The sequence below is a fragment of the Drosophila rhopaloa genome, unplaced genomic scaffold (genome assembly GCF_018152115.1).
Source record: "Drosophila rhopaloa isolate 14029-0021.01 unplaced genomic scaffold, ASM1815211v1 contig_2, whole genome shotgun sequence".
NCBI classification, from domain to species: Eukaryota; Metazoa; Arthropoda; class Insecta; order Diptera; family Drosophilidae; genus Drosophila; species Drosophila rhopaloa.
The window spans coordinates 7,414,989-7,434,012 of record NW_025335083.1 but is presented as its reverse complement, the minus strand read 5'-3'; the positions used below and the strand labels follow the sequence as shown (position 1 = coordinate 7,434,012).

Genomic DNA, 19,024 nt, shown 5'->3' with positions numbered 1-19,024 from the left:
AATTGTGACGCATTAAATGAATTTGAATATCACATGTGGAAATGTGCGTAAAATTTGGATACTCCGTATGATGAAATCTTTTAAGAACTTTATATCTATTTCTTAAATTATTTAAAAATCCAAAAATGTATAACTTTATTTATTATAAAGAATCAAAAATTTTTTTTATCCTTTATAATCATATGAAACATGTGGAAATGTACGGGATAAGTTTATACTTTGTATGGGGAAAACTTAAAACCTTGTTTATTTCTTAAATTATTTAAGAAGCATACAAAACCGAAATGTCTACAAATAACTTCATTAATATCTTATTGACTTTTGAAATTCAAAACGTTTTAACCATATGCCATACATTTTCCATTTTTTCTTTAAAACCCATCATCTTTTTGTTTATGATGATTGCAATACTCTCTTTTAATTGGAATTGATTTCTGAGCCCTCATCTATCCTCTATTCTCATTTAAATTTCGAACTTAGCATGAAAATAAATTTCTATTTAAAGGTAATATATCAAGCCCCCCGCCCGCTCATCCAACTGGTATCGCATTACAGGATAAGGATAAGAATTGTTCCTGTTGCTCTTTGTTCTGTTATCCTTGAGCCAACCATCTCGTATCCTGAGGCGGCTGCTGCTTTTTCTGCCGCTTATCATGGCCATGCAACTTGAAAACAATAAATATTTTATGGCCCCTTTTTGGCGAACGCATAAATCTTGTCCTGGAAATTGATCCGAGCAACGAACTGAGTACGTGTTCAGAGGGTTAGCAGTGAGGTGCGGCTGCAGAAAGATACAGTGATGCGAGTATCTGTAATACATTTGCCACATTGACACACTGAGCACTTACGGGCTCAGCCCCGCACTCGGGTATTTGCGAAATTTGTCTTATGGCAAGGGAATTTCCCACCCTTCCCACTCCCACTCCCCAAGGTCCCAAAACGCCCGCATCTTATGAGATTTGCACATTGATTTCACCCCCTTTCTGCTTTTCTGCCTTTTTGCCGGGGAGTCTTTAGTAGGTCGCAGATTCAATGCCTCAATGGATTTCGTGTGTGTTCTCAAGTGATAGATTTTCTGGTATTTTCGGGGAACCTTTTGAAGTTAAAGTGTTTAACATTAAACGAATAGAGTTTAACTTGTTGCTACTGATAAGGTAAAACACCTTTGAAATGTATAAATAATACTATAGATTGAGTAATTTATAAATAATTTCAAGATACTGTAAAAATTGAAAGACAGTGGTAAAGACCAAAATGGTAAAGACCACTGCTGATTGTAAATTCATTTCAAAACAAATCTACCTTCTTATCTCATCTAGGTTTCCCATTGAATGTTTCTAGGATTGACATTAGAAATTATCTTCGATTACCATGGCTTGCCTTTTTTCAGCCTTGTCATTTTCGTATCTTCTGTCGTTTGCAAATATTTTTCATTGGATTTTTAATCGAATCGCTTGGAATTCTCTCTTTTCCTCCCACCAACTTTTAGCCTTACTCTTTGGGAACTATTAAAAGTTTGACTATAACTTTTTGGCCAAGCGGCCGCACTTTGTGTCAGGCAAAATCGGTTGCGGCTTGTGGTGGCTATTGCAAATGCCCTAGAGCGAAATTAAAAAGTCCGAAAATGCCATGAATTTGAGGGGTTAGCTGGGGAATTTCGATATTTGCGTCCAGAAAAATCTAACCACACAGTAAATAATATGAAATTCCATTTTAAATATCATTGAATTGACCAATGCTTCGATTAGCAATGGCAGCATGTTGCCAGCCGCAAAGTGTTGCCGAAACAAAACGAGTTTTGAGTCGGAAAGCCATTCATATGATAATGCAGTTTGTAGCTGACATTGCAAATGCTGATAGGGCGACTCAAAGGACGGGAAGGGCGATAACAACATGCATAAATTCATATATTTATGCTCAACAGCTCATTTAATGAACTGCGCATTGTTCGTGCTGATTTGCATAGCAAGTATCTGCGTAGCCGTCGCCGCAAATTGTAGCTGTATCTGCGAGTGTACATTAAAAAAAACGAATAGATTTTTCTTCTCGAAAACAAAGATTTTTTTCTCCAGGTAGATGCTCTTTATTTTAATAAATATTTGTTCATAATACCTTTTTTCAGTTAAAGTTTTAAATATTCCAGTTAAATTAAATTTGTATGTCTATTAGTATTTAAAAATATGTTAAATGGATATTTATTGGTTTTTGAAGCATTTTATGTTATGTCAATTAAGGCAATTTTCGTCTTACCACTATTTTCAACCATTTAAATTATATTTATAATTTAATTCCTTATGTGATATATTTTTCTTAGTGTTCCAGTACTGCTGTATGACAACCTGTCTATGTGTGAGAGTGCGTGTTTGTTTGCTCGTTAAATGCAGAATAAGCTACACTTAATAATTGAATAACACTCAGCTCCACTTAGCTCAACTCCCACAACTGGTCAGTGAGATAAGGTCTCCCTCGTTTCCTCCATCAGCCTCAGCATTTGTGTTTACCTCTCGTAAATACGAAATTTCTAAAATTAATTTCAATTCGTGTCGGATTTGGATTCGGTTATCATGCCCTTTACTATTGCCTCCATCAAAGTGCGAAACATTTGATAAATGTTTATTAATGGCAAAAATAGCACTCGCCTCGCACTCTGGCATTGTTGATTGCACTTTGATCGGGAAATAATTAATAAGTAATCACTTATTTTGTTGCTGGCAGTCTATGAGTAATTTACTGACCAAAAACGATAGGGTCGATATCGTGAGAGAGGTTACGTTTCACTGGATTAAAGACAAGTATGAGAAATAGAAAACTGTGATACTGGAAGAATATACAAATTTAAAATTATCATTTTGAAAGTCATACTAACGTACATACTTGCGAGACAGAAATTAATATTTAATTCTAAATATTTAGTTTTGAACTGAGAGAATCGCATTTTCCAAAACCTGGTCTTGTTATTTATATTAATGCGAAAAGCCGATTAACGATGGACAACTAATTTTGAAGAATATGATTATTCAAAACGCAGAAGGGCAAATGTGTTTTACCTTTTCGCATAAATTTCCATAAATAAAATGAATGTAGTAAACTACTAAACAACTTTGGCTCAGATTCATTTCCATATTGAAAGCGATTGGAATCTATCGATTTATAACATTAACTTATTTTATTTATTGACAATAATTTGTTAGGCACTCAAGTGCAGTATAAAAAACAATTTGAATTGTTTAATAACTGTCAAACTAATGTATATCGACTGGCATTAGTTTTTCTAACTGCCAAGCCAGTTTTAACAACATTACATTACATTATAATTCTAATTATCATTGATAGACTCACAATTGGACTTTGTCTTCTCAAAATACTATTCAAAATAATGTATAACCTTTTATGGCGTTCTAATCCGGTTTTAGGTCTTGAAATTCCCAGATTGCGATTATTAGGTCACGGTGGTCTTAATCTCTAATATATATTGGGTATGCATCTGGAAAATAAACTCGCAATGATTCACAATTTTTTGCAAAGCGTGTGTGTAATTAATAACATGTAATATTTTTCTCTTTCCGGCTGAGCAGAGCAGCAACCAGTTGTTATTCGCGGTGGAAAGAGTTGGAAAAGAGCCGAGCTTGGGCGAATCAATTGGCCTGGCAACATGTTGGATTGTTGGGTTGTTTGTTTACTGGCGAATGGAGCGAATGTTGCTAAGGTGGATCCCCCAGGCGGACTGGTTGGAATAACGACAAAACATCTTCAGTTGCCGCTGGGGGCCGCCGGCTTTGACATCTCGTGCGTAAGTGGATCCAAAGTCAAGACCATTCCGAGCCGGACCCTCCGCTTATCAGGCAACGGCTAGTGACGAAGGCAGGCAGGTTATCGGCGGGCTTAACTAACATTGTGTGCCCCAGTGATTCAATTCAATCGAAAGTATTATACGTGGACGGACGACGAGTGCTGATTATTCGAATATAGTCGACTGGGGAAGTGTCGAATATCTCGCGCTCACAGAAGGTTTCTTTGTTGCCGCCAATCGGGACTGTCATCAGTCAACAATTGTGCCTCGCACCGATCGCATCCACAGAGCTAGACCCTATACTCATTATACAATATATATATAAATTATACCCATTGGACTTAGCCGTAAAATTGGTGAAATGACTGCAAATTTGCTTGTGGCGACCCTAAGTCTGTGCCTACTGCAGTCGGGAATCGCAGAGGGTTTATCTCTGTCGTTTGGAAACATCACACTCTTTAATGTGAACTTCAAGTCGCCCAGCTTTTTGGGTCGCTCAGTAGCCGTGGACAGCAATCTGCGGATCGAAAACGACGTGGATCCCAATATACAGGAGGATTCACATTTGAATACTGTAAGTTGAAATATGCAATGACTACTAAGTCAATACATTTGCAAATTTAGTAACGAGAAAACTAGAACAAGCTAGTAATTATAATACAAATTAAAAGACTAAATATTTTAAATGATAGGTGTTTACCTCTAAATCCCTTGACATATTTGGTCATCGTTTTTGTACATTTGCAAAAAAACTTTTTATTCTGTTTTCCTAATTAATAAATAAGAAAACATCATTATAGACGTAATTATTTCTTAATGGAAAGTATTAAGTGAAATTTATTAACTGATTGATAATTGTTATTATAGCTATAATTTATTTATTTTTGGGTTGCAAAAAAGCATTAGGAGACTTGCCATAAATTAATATAAAAAATATTTTTTCTGAGAAAAGATAACACATTTAATAATGAAAAAAATTGTGTCAAAGATCACAAATGTTACTGATTATTAAAATCCTAGCTCATAACACATAAAACAGTTCAGTACGTGTTCATATATTTAATTCAAATAGATCGATCGAAATCAATTTATTCGAACGTGACGAGATCAAACTGATTAAACGGCTCAGTGTCATAAAAGTCATTGCAAGCGACAATAAAATGAGAAAAAACTTGTTTTTAATTTATAACTTGAATATAAAATTCAATTTCTGTCAAATTATAATTAGTTAAGCAATATTATGGCTTCATAAATATATTAATAGATTATTAACTAAAGATTCTGATAACTATATCTCTGATATCATTAAAATTATAGTACAGTCTTATTAAAAAATATGGCTACCCGGCGGAGAATCATACCGTGGAGACGGACGATGGCTATATACTCACCCTGCACAGGATCGCTCGTCCTGGAGCAACTCCAGTGCTCCTCGTACACGGACTACTGGATAGCTCAGCCACTTGGGTGATGATGGGACCCAACAAGGGACTTGGTGAGTTCAGAGGCTATCTCTTAATGGTCCACACTGATTGTGTTGTTTTGTTTCAAAGGTTACCTGCTCTACGATCAGGGCTACGACGTCTGGATGGCCAATGTGCGGGGCAACACATACTCGAGGAAGCACGTGAAGTATAGCACCCACCACGCCAAGTTCTGGGACTTCACCTTCCACGAGATGGGCAAGCACGATATCCCCAGCACCATTGACTATATACTGAACGCCACGGAGGTCAGTCAGCTGCACTACATCGGCCATTCCCAGGGCACGGTGGTGTTCTGGATCATGGCCAGTGAGCGACCCGAATATATGGACAAGATCGTCCTGATGCAGGCCTTAGCCCCAGTGGCCTACCTAAAGCACTGCCGGAGTCCTGTGGTCAACTTCCTGGCCGAGTGGCACCTTTCGGTGAGCGTAAGTTACCCCATCCTATCAATCCCATCCTGTTAAAGAGAGTTATTGCATTGGATATAGGTTTAATATAGTTATGTGAATGGTTATGAAATGGGTTACACCTTTGGACATAAAGTGTACCAATCATTTGTGCTGACTAATCCTATTAATACACACTAAAAGAGTTGTATAGTAGGGTTTAAAAGTAATTATACGAAATAGTCAATGTCAAAAATCAATCAGAAGATAAAAAAGCTGTTCCTTTAAACTAAAATTAACCGAACTAAATTTAACAAAAATAAAAGAAATTAAGGGGTAAATTGATTTTTGCAATTTTCCCCGATTATATCCAATTCAAAACATCTTTTTCCCTATTCTCTCCTTTGAATTTCTTAATACTCAAATAGTTCCTTTCCACTTTAGTTGGTTCTCAAGATGATTGGCGTGCACGAGTTTCTGCCGAAGAATGAGTTCATCAGCATGCTCAATCGGATCATTTGCGACGAGACGACCATCACGAAGGAGATCTGTTCGAACGTCATCTTCCTGACCACCGGATTCGACAAGCTCCAGCTGAACGAGACGATGCTCCCGGTGATCGTGGGTCATTCTCCGGCCGGAGCTTCCACCAAGCAGATGCAGCACTTCGGGCAGCTGAACAGGTCGGGGGCCTTCCGGCAGTACGACTATGGATGGCTGAGGAACCACTGGCGTTACGGCACCATCGAGCCGCCCAATTACCAACTGGAGAATGTCAGGGCCAAGGTGGCCCTGTACTACGGACAAAACGACTGGCTGGCCCCACCGGAGGATGTGGAAATGCTGCACAGGGAACTGCCCAATGTGGTGGAAAAGTATCTGGTGGAAGACAAGGAGTTCAACCACCTAGATTTCATCTGGGGCATCGATGCCAGGGAACTGCTGTGGGACCGAATGTTGGAGAACATGAGAAATCATGAGAATTCTATTATCTAAAGGGGTATAATATAACAAAATAGTTTTAATTTAATTATTCACAGTATGTTATGCGTTAGTGCGATTTATAGATAGGTATTTATTATGTTGTAGAAATTAAAGAGAGGTTCCAATGAAGAAATACAATAAAATACAATACAAATACAATACTATTACTTAAAATGTAATGCCCATACAATTAATTTTTTTGAAATAATAATACGATTTTATAAGGACCCATTAAAGGATTTCCACAAAAGAATTATTAATAAAAAAATGTGCTATTTTGTATCCTGTTTAAATTCACCACTGTGGACGTTTAACTGACCAATACATTTTTTAATGTGGTTTTATTTGTGTAAAAGAATTTACATATTGACACGAGCAGAATATTTAAATTGGATTCAAAGGTTTATGTGTCTAATTTGTATCGCTTACAAACACTATTTTGTGCATTCGAAAGTTGACTTACTTCAGTTATCACTTGGAACTTATATAGATCGGACTAAAAGAGCTGTCTTCTTAAAAAATCAAAAACTTAAAATGTCGTTAGTGTCGACTAAGAACTTTTTCATAGTGGGCCTTTTTCTAATCTTCTTTCAGCCGAAAACCAATGCCAATTTTAACCCTTTTCAACTAGTTATTCCTCCAAACGTTCTTGAAGATGCGGAATTAGATACGGTAAGCTCGAAATATTATTTACAGACCCTACGATTAACATTAACAATTATATATAAATAAAGCAATTGAGATTTTCATTTAATTAAATGGTTTTTAACATCATATTCAAAATGCCAACTCAGTGGTCTAAATCGGAATTGTTAAAAAAAAACTGCGAGAACATTCCCTTCAAGATTTCTAAATACTAAATGTATCAATTGCTGTTTTGTTATTGGTATTTAGACGAGTTCTTTATATTTTGTAATATACTCTTGTAAAAAAGACCAGCTCAATGTAGATACAAAGTGACTCAAACGGAAAATGAAACACCTCTAAGGTAAATAGAGGTAATTTTAAATGTATGGGCGTGAATATTTCAGAGATTATAGCCTTTTTATAGAGGTCGATATACTCGGTAATTTGCCACGCTTTTCGAAACTCGTGTGTTCCTAATAATAGGTGTACAGAACAACTTCAGAGTCTGAATCTAAAAGCTTATCTTTATAAAGAGATCCGCCCTACTGGTTAATTCTACATTTAATTCTCTCCCCAGTTCCAACTGATTAGTAAATATGGATATCCAGCTGAGAATTACACAGTGCAGACCGAGGATGGATATATACTGGGTATGGTTAGGATCGCCCGTCCTGGAGCGATCCCCGTTCTGATGGTGCACGGACTGCTGGACAGCTCCGCCACTTGGGTGATGATGGGGCCAACAAAGTCCCTGGGTACGATTAGTACTTACCTTTAATTAAAATGATATTAATGTATCTCTCTCGAAGGGTACTTGCTATACGAACAGGGCTACGATGTCTGGATGACCAATGTGCGGGGGAATACCTACTCGAAGAAACATGTGCGTTACTCCACGCTTGACTCGGAGTTTTGGAACTTTTCGTTCCATGAGATGGGCTTGTATGATCTGCCCACCTCAATTGACTTCGTGCTGATGCAAACCGGATTCAGTCAGCTGCACTATGTGGGCCACTCCCAGGGAGCGGTGATATTTTGGGTCCTGGCCAGTGAGAAGCCCGAGTATATGGACAAGATCCTGATGATGCAGGCTTTGGCGCCAGTGGCCTTCCTCACCCACTGTCGCAGTCCCATTGTGAACTTTATAGCCGCTCGGGATGCAGCAGTGGCCGTAAGTCAAAACATTTTATTAAGGAAAATAAAATACACATTCAATCCCCTGTCGCTTTCAGTTCTTACTTAGAACGGCTGGATTTAATGAGTTCCTGCCCAGTAACAATGTGATAAACACATTCAAGAGAATTGTCTGCCACGACACGACCATTTCCAACCATATCTGCCAGAACCTACTCTTCATAATTTTCGGATTCAACAGGGAGCAGCTGAACGAGACGATGATTCCGATCCTGGTGGGTCACACGCCGGCAGGAGCCTCCACCAAGCAGATGCACCACTTCGGACAGCTGAGGAACTCCCGCAAGTTCCAGCTCTTCGACTACGGATTGTGGAACCTCCTGTACTACGGAAGTCTCAGGCCACCTTCCTACAAACTCGAGAATGTTAGAACCAAGGTGGCTCTATATTACGGCAACAACGACTGGCTGGCTCCGCCGGAGGATGTGGAACTACTTTACCAGAGACTGCCCTATGTTGTGGACAAATATGTCGTTCCAAATAAGGACTTTAACCACTTGGACCTGATCTGGGGCATCGATGCCAAGACACTTCTCTGGGACAGAATGATTCAAGTTATGAAAAGTCAGGAACCATACCCCGTATACGACGATTATTCTGATTATATTTTTATCTAGATTTGGTTTGTTGGAAAAATGGGTCTACTTAAAATTTGTTAGGTTGAGGGATAGTAACAGTTATCACGTTTAGGAATAATAATGATAAATAAATCTACCTATTAAAATAACTGTTTTTTTTTTAATTTAATTAATAGACAAAACACGAAATAGTTGCCAAGACACTGCAGCTCAAAAACATTGAAACGATTTAAATTGAATCCCAGTCAAATCGAAATCAACTTAGTCTAAATATTAAGCAATATCAGAATAAATACTAAATAAAAAACAAAATGTGAATTAGTTTTACGCAAGTAATTTCAATTTGTTAAATTGCTTGTTTCTTTTTATTTATTTATTTTCTGTTCGCGTTTAAAAAGTGACTTTCATTGAACACAATTGATGGCCTTATTTGTATATATTTATCATGTTAGCTAAATAACAGGTTTCGCTTCAAACACTATTAAATTTAAGTTCTACAAATAATTAACAATTATGTGATTTATCAATTTAGCAATGCGCTTTTCAGCTTTCACACATTACACGACCTCAATCAATTGCCGCCTTAATGCTATTTCCACATCCATTTCCACTCGCACCAAACTCGTTTAATATATTCTAAACAATGAGAAATTGCTATTTTATGCATATTGATTGCCCTGATTCACGTGAGATGCGATCAGGTCAAGGAGGGGAGGGGCTTAACTAGCTTCGCCAACTAAAATTAGCTGATCGGATCAAAAAAGGCACACGACTAAATTCCAGTGCTCAGTGGCAATTGATCGCGCAACGGGAGTAGTAATACAATAAAATTTTTACGACTTTAGAAGCATTGTAAAATGTTGTAATCTGGCGCCGGACTTAAATATTTTAAAAAGGATGTCAAAATATACAAATATACAAATATATATAAAGAAACAATCTGAAAAATAATTAATTGATTAAATATTACTTTTAATAAAATCGGGAATCATAATTTTTTGGGAAATGTAATAAATAAAATATGTGAAATTAAAGTTTTATACAAAAAATGGTATCAAAACGGATAGTCCGAAGGACTTAGGCTAACACCATTTATTAAATGCAGTATTTTATACTTAATAAATTTTGAAAAAACGAAATAAAATAACCAATGAATTGAAAAAGGGAATAATATTGAACAAAAATAATAAAGTTTATGGAAATTAGAATATAAAATTAATCAGAAAGAAAAAATTGAGGAACCTACTTCGTAATAAAGAATTGAGTAAAATTATTCTACAACAGCCAAGAGATCAGTAACTCGCAAAGAAAGCTTAATGTTATATTATAAATTGGCAATTACACCTAAAACGATGTTTTCGGAAAAATAAAAAGGGACGTGATGAACAATAAATATTAATAAAAATTTATAAATGTGTATCGACTTTAAACAATGAAGTGCATAATAAGTATCAATTTGTTATTGAAATAAGTTTTACTGTATATTAAATTATTTAATTACAAACTGCCTAATAACTTTATGTGTTATCTTATCCGCATATAACATAAGTTTTGATTGTTAGGAAATAAAAAAACTGGTGAAAACTCCTAGCGACATTGGCTAAAGAAATAACAATGATTAAAACAAGGAAACATTACAATTATCTGTAATTTAAAACAATTTCCTACATGCACTATTAACAGAAACAGATCTCGCCTTAAGCACTTGATTGGCCAATTTTGCTTGTTTAATTTAATTCTGTACTCTTCATAGTGCATGTTGCAAATTGCTCTGATCGAGGCAAAGTTATAGGAGAGCAACATGTTTAGAAGCTGTAATTTAAAGTACCTGTGTGGCACCTTGATCTGTCTTAACTTTTATTGTGATATTGTTTTTTGCGACTTAATTAAGGTAGATAAAAATATTTTGGAGGATGCCAATCTGATCACGGTAAGATAATATATCCAATCACAAGGATTTAAAAAGTGAAATTAAGAAATTAAAAATTTCTTATGATTAAATGTATCAAAAAAATATTTGAATTTCCCAGCCGGATCTAATTAAGAAGTATGGCTATCCGGCGGAAACGCACAAGATTCAAGCAAAGGATGGCTTTGTCCTTACGGCTCATCGCATTCCCAAGCCTGGTGGTCAACCCGTGTTAATGGTCCACGGCCTGCTGGACAGTTCCATTGCATTTGTGATCTTGGGACCAGAGAAGTCCCTGGGCTTCCTGCTGAGCGATTTAGGATACGACATTTGGCTGCTGAATACCCGAGGCAATCGGTATTCGCGCAAGCACAAGCGATTCCACCGATACCAACCGCAGTTCTGGGACTTCTCCTTCCATGAGCTCGGGATGTACGATCTTCCAGCTGCCATCGATTATGTCCTGGCGAGGAGCAAGGGCTTCGAACAGGTCCACTATGTCGGCCATTCGCAGGGCACCACATCCTTTTTTGTGATGGGAAGTGAGCGACCCGCTTACATGAAGAAAATCAAACTGATGCAGGCCCTGGCTCCGGTGGCCTATTGGGACTACATCGATTCACCCATTTTACTGACTTTCGTCAAATACATGAGACCCCTAGCTGTAAGTTTAAAGTTTAAAGATGTTCGCAAACTAATTTTTTATTACACCCGATACTTGCAAAGTAAAAGTTTATATTGATATATCGTTGAGAAGTACATATGTTACAGGTAGAACGAAGTGTTTTTTAGCCTATAAAGTTCTGAATTGGATAGAATAACTCTTGTAAACGATCTTGCCGTTCTCTTGGACCCTAAACTAAAATTTTCTAATCACATTTCGTCCATGGTTAATAAAGTCAGAGGAGTGCTTGGATTTATTAAAAGGTGGTCAAAAGAATTCGATGATCCTTATTTGACTAAAACTTTATTTATTTCGCTAGTCCGTCCGATTCTGGAGTATGGGTCTCCCGTCTGGAGTCCACAATACGGAATACATATTGGTCGTATTGAATCTGTACAAAAAAACTTCCTTCTTTTTGCTTTACGGCGCCTAAACTGGGATGCAAATCTTATCTTACCTTCTTATTCTAGTAGACTTCTTTTGATTAATTTACCATCCCTAGCCAACCGTAGAACGATGCTTGGTACTATCTTTATTTATAACCTTATACATGGTGATATTGACTGCCCCGACTTGTTAAGTCGGCTAAACTTTCTGTGCCAAGTAGATTAACTAGAAATTATATTCCCCTAATTTTAAATCATTGTAGATCTAACTATGCCTTGCATGAGCCTTTCAGAGTATTATGTTCTGACTATAATAGACTTTTTCCTGTAATATCAAATCTTGACTCTCTGCCGCTCCTAAAACGATTAATACTTGCTTCATTGGCACAAGATTGATCTAACTATTACTTTTTTCCCCGGACCTTTACCTTTATTTTCCTATCTCGCGTATATCCTATCGCGAATCGTGCCGTACGATACACGGCTGCGCCCCTCGGTCGGTTGGGCGGGTAAGTAGGCCGTGGGACTCCGCGCGAAAAAAAAAAAAAAGAATCAGGACCTAGCCGAGTCGATTTACTGACTATCTAAACATGCTATCTAAACAAAATAAACCTGCGAATTTCTGTTGAAATGGTAGAAATAAGTTTTTGTTCGCTATATATTTCTTTGGTCAATATTTATCGGCGCAACGAAGATTTCCAAATTAAATAAATATATCAGAAGTTATTAAAAATTTAAGTTGTACCCTAGTCAATGACGACTTTCCGCCAGATGGCGCTACATCCTTTTCTGTTGCCGCACCAATAGAATTGCTCTGTTAGGAACATATTTATTTTGGAATTAGTTAACAGAGTAACGGGTATCTTATAGTAATGGAATGATTCCAGCTGATTAGAGCGTTATTATTATGTTTTGCAATCAATAGATTTTATTAGAATGATCACATATTCTCCTTCTTGTCTTTCAGTTTCTGGCTAGATCGTTTGGGCTCTACGAATTCCCTGTCGAGAACGAAGTGTGGCGACGACTTTACCACCAGATCTGCAGCTTTGCATTCCAGAACACGTGCGCCTACTTCATCCAGGAATTAATGGGCGTGGATAACCAACAGTTTAATACCAGCCTCGTCCCGCTTTTCACGGGACACGCATTCTCGGGATCTTCACTCAAGTCCGTGGTGCACTATGGCCAACAGATCCACAGCGGAGGGTTCTTCAAGTACGACTACGACAACGCCTGGGAGAATCGAAGAAGACACGGCGCCGACACTCCGCCACAGTACAATGTGGCTAATGTGGACTGCAAGGTGGCACTGTACTACAGCAAAAACGATCGACTGACCTCCGACATAGATGTAGTACGATTAAGAGACAATCTGCCAAACGTGGTGCACGACTACCTGATCCCGGCTCCCAAATTCAACCACATCGACTTTATTTGGGCGAATGATGTGAAAACCATGCTCTACGATCGAGTGCTGGAAGTCATGCGGCAAGTGGAAAGTGACGAATTGTAGATTGACTATCAACAAATATTAGAGTGTGCCAAAAACAAAACCAAATTTATGTTTGAACAAATTTTTTTTTTTTTATATAACATATATTTTATTTATACGTTAATCAGCCAATTTAATGGCTATAAAACGTAGGGACTAAAAAGAGTAACAATCATAACAGGGAAAAACATAACAGCAGCGATAAATGTCAATATGTTTTTGACTTTAAAATTAACAGAAGTTTTTGGTGATGGTCACGATTATATTTTATTTATTGGGGAATGACTCTCGTTCTTTGTAGCCTCCTTTAACAAATTACAAAGAAAAACGCTTTTTCGGTTTACAAATACACACTTACAATGTTAAAGTTTAATTTACAGAAGGTCGTTTTATACATTTTCCGGTAAAGGTATCTTAATTATCATAAGTAAAGGTGTTGTATAAAAAAGTAAATAAAAGTACATTTACTAAACCACGGGTTAAGCTCAGTACTATTTTTTAATTGAAAAAATAGCTAACTAAATTAAAGTAATTAAACATCAAAGTTATGTGTTCTATATAATAGTCAATTTGTTAAACAATCTTAAATAACGATTAAAATGTTAAGTATCTCTTGTAACAACATAAACATTTGTATATACAGTTTAAATAAATATTTTGTGGTAATTTTTTAATGTTTTTAAAATGAAATGCTGTATTTAAAATTGTACTTACTCATCATTGCGTTAAAATATTAAGTACCTATAGTTCAAATGAAACTGATATTCTATAAATAAAATATTAATCAATACATGTTGAATTGAAGTTATTAATTAATCTTTTTATATAAAAGGATAAATAGTAGAAATGTATTTTTATTCAATTAAATTCTTGTGGATACAGACAAATTTTACTATTTAAATGGAATTTGAATTGCTTGCTTCGTTTTGTGTTAGCTCTAGCATCATTACGAGACTTCATAAGCTGCAATTATGCAACTCACGTGGTCTAAATACTTTACTTTATTGAAATATGTTGGCCAAACACAAGCTTGTCTTAAGTCCGGCAGATTGTTTAAAATAATAATTTGTGTCCAATTAAACTGCAGAGCTTATCTTGAATATGTTTTAGGGATGTAAAGGTTCTTGCCAATATATTTGAAATGCTGTTGCTAGTTTGCTTACTGTCTCACTCAACGGCAGACTTATTGTAAATTACCATGAAACGCATTGAAACATGAAATCAGATTAAATATTTAAATCGGACATGAGGCTTGTGGCTTGCCAAAAAACAGGAGGAGCTGCCAGCATATGCGTATAATATATTTCCATAGGACTGGCGGAAATTTATTGCAAGTACATTTTATTTAAAACTCCATTGCATCTGACACTTGGAAGTAGGGGAACTCCCCTCCAGTTCTGTGCAGTTGCCAAAAAACTGAAATTGCCACTGACACTGCGTGCATATATGTGTGAGTTTCTTTTTTCGGGTGTGCCTGGAAACCACAAGAAAATAAAAGTGTCACTCTATAGATGCAAACTTAATTGTTTGCAGCCTGAGTCCGAAACCAGTAGAACAAACAAAAGCATTTGATATTGTGCCACATAGGACGTGGCTGCCACAAGTTTCAATTTCTAAAATAAAGGCCGAACAATCTGCTCACAAATATATAAAATACGGGTTGATTGCACAAAAGCGAGGTTTATTTTGGAAATCATTTTAAAGTGAAAATCAAACCGGCCAACTTTGAGATGGTGGCGTGAGCGATAAGTCTTTACACTGAGGTAATTAATCGTAATTATTTGCGAAATATGAATATTTCTATGCTAAGATATATTAATCGAATGCACATCTGTTATATTATTTAATTGCACAATATACTAATGATCATAATAGTTATTGTGTAAAAAAAAAATTTTAAGTTAAAGTTTTATGACTTAATTTTTTACTCGACTATTAGCTTTGTCTTGGAATCTTAAAACAAAATATGTATGATTACTAATTATTTATTTTTATGATATAGAGCAGGTTTAAGTAAGCTTGTTTCTTGGTGTATATTTTAAAACACAAAGTAAAGTAATGGGCAACAGTCCAAACAAATATCACTAATATGGTATTTTTATTAATGCGCCATTTTTCATTTTCCTCCTCATCTTAATGTTCCCCCTTCCAAATCCTACTTAAATTCCAGGAATTTTCCTATCGACTAACCCATTCACCAGCTTATGAGCTGTTAAATGTCATCACTGGGAGAACAAGAATCATTTTACACAACTTTGTAAGCTGCAACGTGTCGGCTACTTGATGTGATGCTCCGCCCTACACCCCTTTAATGCATTGTTCTCCGGTCCCGTCGTCTGGGTCTCCTACGTGTCCATGTGTCCGTCTGTGGACTCCGCCCGTGTGTCGCCACCGCCTGGTGGAAATGTCCGGAGATGTCAAAGCCCCGGGTGTTGTTTTTACGCCCGCAGGCAACAGGCGGGACAAGGACAGCCCCAATCCCAATCCCTATTCCAATCCCCTGGAATCATTCAGACGCCCGTCTCCTGGCGCCCGGGAGTATCAATCATGTCACTTGACCGAGCGGAAATCGAGTTCTCACAGAAATGCAAATGGGACTTGGCCTCATAAAGTTTCGAAAACAGAGAGCCGGGAACTTGACACTGAGAACAGCGCTCAGCAGCAAATTAAATTGTCAATTTGGCTTGGGAAATTCGTTAAAATTCTGTGGCCACCATTGTTTAATGCATTTACATGTTGGTCCGGAGTCCGATTAGAAGAGTCCAGAGTAAGGCAAGTCCTTTGTCCAGGATCGCCGCCAGAAACAATGGCCGAGGCCAGAAAACCAATCGAAGTCATTTGAAGATTTGCGCACCGATTTGCATTTGAATAGGCAAATGGGTAAAGTTTGAGTGTTTGGCTTTCTTTTCTCTTTTCCCAGGCTTAGGTCAAGGACCAGCTGCTGTGGTTTTGAAGGGGGCGTGGCCACGCCCACAGCATTGTTTTCCGATTGTTTGGGGAAACTAACAACAAGGGGAACTACACCAGAAAAAGCCTCAAACTCGTTGGCTTGTCAGCTGCAACAACGGGATATGCCTAGAGCGTTGTCTACTTTCGGGGGTCAGACTTCTGAAATTAGAGGAAAATTGTGAGCTCAGTGCAAGTAAACAACTTTCAACTACAATTAAATTTAGATTTTGGTACAATGTTAAATTAAGAGTTAGCCTCGCACTAAATGCATATATATTTTGGGTTGCCTTAAATAAGGATTAATATTTAAATGAATTCACATTCATTATTTAACCGTCAGTCAGTAAAAAACTTAATTAATACTTTTGGCAAACGTGTAAATCGATTCAGACTTTGCAATTATTAGCTGTCACAAAAAATAAATATTAGATTGCCTTGTTTTCATATGTACGTGCGTATAATTTGCTAAAATAACATTTAGAGTGTTATTCTGGCAGGTCAATTGGGTTAAAACTAAACTAAGCTTATCAATAGTATCCATTTTGTAATAGTATCCATTTCATAATTAAAATAGTTATTAAATGCTAGTCTTAATCAACCTAAATTAATCGCTGAACCAAGCTGTCATATTCGTTAAATCAATTAGAGATGTGTTTCCCATCACATCTTCCATCTGCTCCCGATTTCCTTGCATTATTAAACCAATAAGGAAAGTGGAAATAGCAGAGCAGAGTTCGAGAATCGGAAAAACAAAACCAAAAACAGTGGTCCATTCATTTTAACGTTTTTTCCAGCAGTTATGTAGCTAGCTAATTGAAAATAATTTTTACTAACGATACCCGGTGAAAAGAATGCCAAGAAAGAAGTGACTTATGGGGGAGCTGTTCCCCTGAAAACTTAATGAAAAATCAAACCAGTACGTGTGGAGTGGTATTGGGATCTGTCCGAAGCCATGAGGTGCAAGTGCAGGTCGAAGCCACAGAGGTTTTCCCATGGAATCCTTCTGCCAGTTGGTGGGAAACGCATGTCAGGTGAGCAGTCGAGCAGTCAAGCAGCCAACCGGAAGTGCTTAACACCAACACCAACTAACACACACACACACACTGCATGGAAAACAAAATGAAAAACAGAGCTCAAGTAGAACGAAGAAGCACATTCTTCGGTTTAGTTTTCCTTGGCAAACTAGCTGCAAACTAAAGTAAACTAAAATAATTTTTGTAAATACACATCTAGCCATGAAAGGTACTTATGTGTACAAATTCCCTTCCACCTGTGCAGCTGCTGTTGAAGTGCCTGAAAGCCAAGTTAATACTTGGAAATAATTTATCGAGTGCATTTATAATTGATGCTATGTGGTTCTTCTTTGGACCATCAGAGCTCATCCATTGTTTGCTGTTGCCGTGGGATGTGCAGTTTAGTGGGTTGGTGGGAAAATGCACTTTCAATTACTATTGGAAATAAAAGTGAATTTATAACCATTAAATTGAGTTTTATGGTTTATTGGAATTTGCAGTTAAGCTCAGAGTAATGATATGGTTGAAAAGTTATTTGATATCAAATTTATTTGTGGGAGACACCTTTTTAAAGCCTTAATAATTGTGGGACTGGAAAAAACAATCCAATTAACGAGTTTTAATTAACGTTTGCCAGTCAAAACTGCAGATGGGCAGCCCCAGCTAAATTCGCTCACCCAAAAAGTATCTGATTTCATAATCAAATGCGCAATTTGATTTTCAACCAAATTAGTTGAGCACGAAGCCACCAAAAACATCCCCGACTACGAACATTTGAATTGTGTTCACTGCGCTTTCAGTATTCCCATATCGTAGACACTCGTCTCATGTTTTTCTAGCCAAACAACTTTTGTGGCCAACGTTTTTCGGACAACAAAGGATGTGAGGATATAAGGGGAGCTTTACATGTTGCATTACATCAAAATGTCTAAAATTTCATAATTGCAATGAAGTTTCCACCATGGACGACTCCAGATGTGAGATTTGCCTTGGCTTTTCCTGTTTCTACTCCCCCGCAATTGAATACTCGGAACGTATTTAATTATATGTGCTCAGTTTTTGTTTATTTTGAGGTTTGGGGAAGAACTTTGAGCAGCTGTTTTGGGTTGTACCATGCGGTTAAGTTTTTTTTGGTTCCATATACAAAGGATAAGCTTTTATATTGCCGAATGATATGGCATTTTAATTAATTTAATTGCAAATGTTGAAATACTTATCTTTTTTTCACTTGAAAGTTAAAGCAAAATGTTTTTAAGAATGTTAAATTAGGAAAAATTCTTATAAAACAATCAAAAAGTTTTTTCAAGTTCTTGGATGAAATGTGGATAGTAAAAACAAAACGACGGCATCCTGCAACTGAAAACCACAGAAAGAAATAAAAACACCACTTTTCGTAATTTAGAAAATGAACATCGAACGATTTGTCATGGCTCATAACTTCCGCTTTATCTTCGCTTTAACTCGTTAACAAATGTGTCCACGTATTCTACCCCTCACCAAACCTTGAAAACCCAATTTAAGGCTGGTGTCAGTTGGTAAAACACTGAAAACAGAACCTCAGG

The 19,024-nt window shown here is 36.9% G+C and overlaps 3 protein-coding genes across 4 annotated transcripts; all 3 read left to right on the top strand.

The window, feature by feature from the left end:
* Nucleotides 1-3,923: 3,923 nt before the first annotated feature.
* LOC108043870 (lipase 3) lies at nt 3,924-6,821 on the top strand. 2 transcript variants are annotated; one of them, XM_017122686.2, is made up of 4 exons: nt 3,924-4,364; nt 5,108-5,285; nt 5,344-5,699; nt 6,108-6,821. In XM_017122686.2, exons 1-4 carry the CDS (start codon nt 4,152-4,154, stop codon nt 6,657-6,659), a joined length of 1,299 nt encoding a protein of 432 aa, XP_016978175.2. In that variant the 5' UTR covers nt 3,924-4,151; the 3' UTR covers nt 6,660-6,821. The 2 variants fall into 2 exon arrangements, with proteins under 2 accessions (XP_016978175.2, XP_016978174.2); XM_017122685.2 differs by having other exon boundaries at nt 3,929-4,364; nt 5,344-5,705.
* A 321-nt stretch (nt 6,822-7,142) lies between these two features.
* Nucleotides 7,143-9,186, top strand: LOC108043869 (lipase 3). Its single transcript, XM_044460087.1, has 4 exons — nt 7,143-7,319; nt 7,852-8,029; nt 8,084-8,445; nt 8,507-9,186. The coding sequence occupies exons 1-4, from the start codon at nt 7,182-7,184 to the stop codon at nt 9,083-9,085; spliced, it is 1,257 nt and encodes a 418-aa protein (XP_044316022.1). The 5' UTR covers nt 7,143-7,181; the 3' UTR covers nt 9,086-9,186.
* An 866-nt stretch (nt 9,187-10,052) lies between these two features.
* Nucleotides 10,053-14,159, top strand: LOC108050070 (lipase 1). Its single transcript, XM_044459977.1, has 3 exons — nt 10,053-10,976; nt 11,077-11,619; nt 12,973-14,159. The coding sequence occupies exons 1-3, from the start codon at nt 10,848-10,850 to the stop codon at nt 13,519-13,521; spliced, it is 1,221 nt and encodes a 406-aa protein (XP_044315912.1). The 5' UTR covers nt 10,053-10,847; the 3' UTR covers nt 13,522-14,159.
* Nucleotides 14,160-19,024: the final 4,865 nt, after the last annotated feature.